This window comes from Alosa alosa, chromosome 19 (genome assembly GCF_017589495.1).
Source record: "Alosa alosa isolate M-15738 ecotype Scorff River chromosome 19, AALO_Geno_1.1, whole genome shotgun sequence".
NCBI classification, from domain to species: Eukaryota; Metazoa; Chordata; class Actinopteri; order Clupeiformes; family Clupeidae; genus Alosa; species Alosa alosa.
The window spans coordinates 2,194,287-2,199,338 of NC_063207.1; the positions used below are offsets into that span (position 1 = coordinate 2,194,287).

The window sequence follows — 5,052 nt, forward strand, 5'->3', positions numbered from 1 at the left end:
TTTAAATTCAAATGAATAATTGAAATCAGCATTAGTGACATTAAAGTTCAAAAACTCTTTTATTATTATTTTCACTGTTCAAATAATGGCCATAATAATCTATGATATGACCTAATGTGCTGAGGAAATAAATTCAAAAGTGCTTCGGGAAGAAGTTTTTTTTCCCACATACAAGGCATTTCAGGCCACAGATATAACCTAGGGGACACAATGAAAATAAATGAACACTCCCCTCAAAATGTCAACACTTGCAGACATTGCAAAGGACTTTATTTTTATCAACACCATCAGGCCGTTTTTTAAAAGTAAATGTTCCAATCAATGATCTAGGCAGCACGTTTTCTTCGCTCTCCTTCATTTTACAGTCTAATTTTTACTGACTAGAACGGCTCGGGGTCAAAGGTCATACGGAATCGATTAATCTGCACTAATTTTTTTTAATCAGTTATTTTTCTCAAATTAATTAATCGAAATTAATCAGTTTTTTGACAGCCCTAGTTATTAAGTCATAGTATTACTTATGAACAGTATTACTTATGAATCTGTTATTAATAGTCATAGTATTACTTATGAATAGTATTACTTATGAATATGTTATTAATAGCCATAGTATTACTTATGAATCTGTTATTAAGTCATCGTATTGCTTATGAATGTGTTATTAATAGTCATAGTATTACTTATGAATCTGTTATTTTGATGACTATTAATAGTCATAGTATTGCTTATGAATCTGTTAGTTTTCTGTACGCTTCGACAAGTCAATAAAGCCTTTCAATTGAACATTCTTTCTCCCTCTCTCTCAAAAAAACAACACATTCTATGTAAAAAAAACAAAAAAAAAACACATTCTTTTATTTCAGTTTCATTTATCAACAATTATAGGAATTATGAATATGTACAAAAATCATTCACGAGACATTCACGTTGGGACGTTTGCAATTATTCACCTAGACACATCATGGATATGACATCACTAGGGCCACAGCCAATGAGAGAAGGGAGCTGTGAGGGTCAGCTGACATGAGTAGCCAATCACCAGCCAGATCAATAGTAGTCCTCGAGGTCGCCTGATTTGTCTCCCTGGTTTTGAATCTGCTGCTGCTGCCTGTACAGACCAGCCACCTGATGGAGAGAGGGATGGGGGAGGGAGGGATGGGGAGGGAGAGAGAGAGGGATGGAGAGAGATGGGAAGGGAGAGAGAGAAGAGAGGGAGAGAGAGAGAGAGAGAGAGAGAGGGAGGGATGGGGGGATGAGGTGGAGGGGGGAAATTGATTAACGATGTGAAAAAGGACAGTGGAGATGGACAGAATAATCTGAAGGCACCAGAGAAGCAGAGAGGGAGAACTATTCAGTCTCACCTCCGCCACACACACAGATGTGTGTGTGTGCGTTATGTGCGCTTGTGTGTAATGCGTGTGTGTGTGTGTGATATATGTGTGTGCACGTGTGCTTGTGTGTGATGTGTGTGTGTGGGTGCCTGCGTGTTTGTGCGTGCATGCGTGTGCGTTATGTGCGCATGGGCACATGTGCTTGTGTGTAATATGTGTGTGTGTGTGTGTGTGTGTGTAAGAGCTATGTGTCCTACCTGAGATGCTGAGGTAGCATCCTCTGGCTTCTTGTCGTCTCGTATCCGGAGGAACCGTGGGAATCGGAGGGAGATGCCCTTCTCTGGGTCCACCTGGTGGCCACACAGGAGTATTACACTCAGCCCAACATGCATGCACACACACCTCACACTAAACAGGCTACTTGTACTCAGTCTGAAATAAATATCACTAGTTAAAACATTTCAAAATATAGTACACCTGGGTTGTTTTGCATTCTGTGACTTTCCAGTAATATATTTCATCATTGAAGATTTCTTAAAAATTGTTAAATGACGTCACACCCCTAATTAGAAGTGATCTTCTAATCACCTATGCACCTGGGTGAGGTGCAGCGCTACAGTAACACACTAGCCAGTGTGCACCTGCACAGGTGAGGTGTGGTGAGGTGCAGCGCTACAGTAACACACTAGCCAGTATGCACCTGCACAGGTGAGGTGAGGTGAGGTGCAGCGCTACAGTAACACACTAGCCAGTGTGCACCTGCACAGGTGAGGTGAGGTGAGGTGAGGTGAGGTGCAGCGCTACAGTAACACACTAGCCAGTATGCACCTGCACAGGTGAGGTGAGCTATAGCTTCCATAAATCTTGCCAACTTTGCTTTTGAAGTCAGCTCTGCAAGACTGAAATTAGTGCAGTGGCAGCACATGGAGGCGTAGCGGCTATGCTACAGTGTTTTAGGGGAAACGGTGTAATTGAGTGCTAATATTATTATTAAAGTAGAGGTTATTATTTAAGTAGAGGTTATGCTACAGTGTTTTAGGGGAAACGGTGTAATTGAGTGGTATTATTATTTCCAGCAGATACCCACACTGCTGCTACACAAAAAATGTAAAAGTGGCTGGGGCATGTTCTATGCCAGTGGTTCTCAAACTGTGGCACGGAATCCACTGGTGGTACGCGGACTCCTTCTAGTGGTACTCCAGGAGTCTCCAACATTTATTTTATAAAGATGACATTATAATAACTCCAAATTATATCAAAATGTATATAATTAAAAATCCTTAACAACGCAATCAATTAAGTTAAATTTAAACAATCGTTTTGTCTTTCATGAAAAAAGTCATTTTATATCAGTCAATATGAGCCAGTAGGCCTCCTAGGCTAGTTTATCTGTATGGGGCATTAGCAAATGGGCCTGCTAGGCTAGTTTATCTGTATGGGGCATTAGCAAATGGGCCTGCTAGGCTAGTTTATCTGTATGGGGCATTAGCAAATGGGCCTGCTAGGCTAGTTTATCTGTATGGGGCATTAGCAAATGGGCCTGCAAGGCTAGTTTATCTGTATGGGGCATTAGCAAATGGTTTAGCGGTGATGGCAAGCGAAGGAAAAGGTAGCAAGCACGGCGGATCAAAACATTCATGCCATCATGGCACCAAACGGGAAGTATTACAAAGAGAATATCTTCAGATAAACATCAGGAATAGTTTGACAGACTGGCACACTGACCAATCCCATTCCAGCTTTGTAGACTGGAGACAGTGATAGGTCGGCACATTTCACTTCCCACACTTGCACAGCGTCTAACCACACATCCGGCTCTGCTGATTGGTCCACACGGTAATAGGGGCGGGGTTTTGGCAGAATGTGTTCCTGAGAAAGAAAGTCCCAAATATGAAGGCGTTATGCATTTGGGTCACACACACACACACACAGACAAAGACAAAGACAAAGACACACACAAACATTACCTTTAGGAAATTGTAATGTTGCTCCAAGTCCTCATCCTTGAAACCAGTTCCAATCTGCAAAACAGGAGAAATATTAACCTAAGATCTACACACACACATAGATAGAAACACAGACACACACAGAGACAGACAGACAGACAGACAGACAGACACACACCTTGCAGACGGACTGGAACTCCTCATTGTCCTCGTCGTAGCAGGCGAGCAGGAATCCTCCGTAGCCGCCCGCTCTCTTGCCCTTGCCCAGGTACGCCCCCACCACACACAGGTCCACGGTGTCGCCCACACCCTCCAGGTAGTCCTTCTTCAGCTGGAGAACGTGCGGAAACATTCAGTATTCATTTACTATGCTTTATTTGATAGGAATGTAAACATCATCGTGATTTAGTATTTATTTGATAGGAATGTAAGCATCATTGTGTTCGGTATTTATTTACAATGCTTTATTTGATAGGAATGTAAGCATCATCGTGTTTAGTATTTATTTGATAGGTGATTTGGGAAAAGCCCGTAAAAGTCCTGGCAGGAAGCATGCATAAGGATGTAGATCCAGGAATGCACTAATATTTTGTTCGTAGTCCAGTTTGCAACAATTATTAGTTAACACTAAGTTGTAAACACTTCGGAAAAAAAATATAAAAAACTGGATATACCAAAAAACGTTGATGTAATCGCTTCCTGACAGGACTTTTACGGGCTTTTCCCAAATCAAAGAAGAAACGTCGAAGCAACGGTATAGTAGCAGATGCAGAGGCAAGTGTTATTTAAATAAACTCCTTAAAACTCCTGGTGCACTTACAAACTTTCTAATGCCTCGTTATTGGACTAGAGGTCATAGTTGTACTACTGCAAGTTTCGTACCATTCAGGGCATTATTAGTGGGGTCATTTACGAGATAAAAGTTGGTTCCATTACGACTGCAGAACATCATTAGTTTCTGACAGCGCTACTCGACCAGGGTTCGACCAAGGGAAAAAAGGTTCTGGGAGGGTGTTTGGCTCGTGGTCATGGTGCAAAGGACCCTAGGGTGAAATTACTCCGAACAATCGCTTTAACATATTTCCACCAACTGGATTTTTTGCAAAAGGGACAAAATGCTTGTTTATCACTGTAGAATTCTGGGGTATTCTTACTGTATTCTGATGTGTTCATATGTTACTTCTGTGTGTAGTATACAACAGGGAGAGGTCCATACTATTGTACATAACATAACTGTGCCTTAGGCCTGTGCACCAGCAGGAAGGTCAGACAGGCCGATGTTTGGGAACATCCGAGGAACATCAGACATAACATGGGCCGAGGGAGACAGCATGTCTGCCTATTCAGGCTGGTATCTCCATCCGGCCAGAGCCGGGTTTTGTACACTGGTTGGCTCCTGCCACGTTGGCGTGATTGTCGTTTGTATGTTTTAGTATAACAGGCTTTGTCTTAGGTTTTGACTCGGAGACGGATCGAGGAAGCGACCCGAGGAGCATCTTCTGTCGGAAGGCTCAGCAGCCGCTTCTAATAACAACCACAACTGTTAGACTCTGCACAGTTTTACTGTTCGAGACTTAGCCTGTGTTCTGTTATTCATTGTTGTACCATCTACAATAAATCATCATCTAATCGCCGATCCTGATCCCGCCGTCAAGCTTCAATACAGACATTAGAACTAAAACACAACGCAACAACCAGAGAATCCTACATCTCGCCACGCTTCGTTAAATTTACATTTCCCTATAACCCCAGCATGAAATGGGTAGCTGGGTAAT

At 42.3% G+C, this 5,052-nt stretch overlaps 1 protein-coding gene across 1 annotated transcript in view; it reads right to left on the bottom strand.

Annotated features, from left to right (window-relative positions):
- Nucleotides 1–825: 825 nt before the first annotated feature.
- Nucleotides 826–5,052, bottom strand: part of lig1 (ligase I, DNA, ATP-dependent) — a 27,957-nt gene continuing 23,730 nt past the window's right edge. Inside the window, exons 24-28 of the mRNA XM_048228246.1 lie at nt 3,456–3,608; nt 3,299–3,352; nt 3,057–3,200; nt 1,589–1,681; nt 826–1,125 (exon numbers count right to left, since the gene is read on the bottom strand). Of these exons, the coding sequence (XP_048084203.1) occupies nt 1,048–1,125; nt 1,589–1,681; nt 3,057–3,200; nt 3,299–3,352; nt 3,456–3,608 (522 nt within the window). The 3' untranslated portion in view covers nt 826–1,047. The remainder of the gene's footprint in view (nt 1,126–1,588; nt 1,682–3,056; nt 3,201–3,298; nt 3,353–3,455; nt 3,609–5,052) is intronic.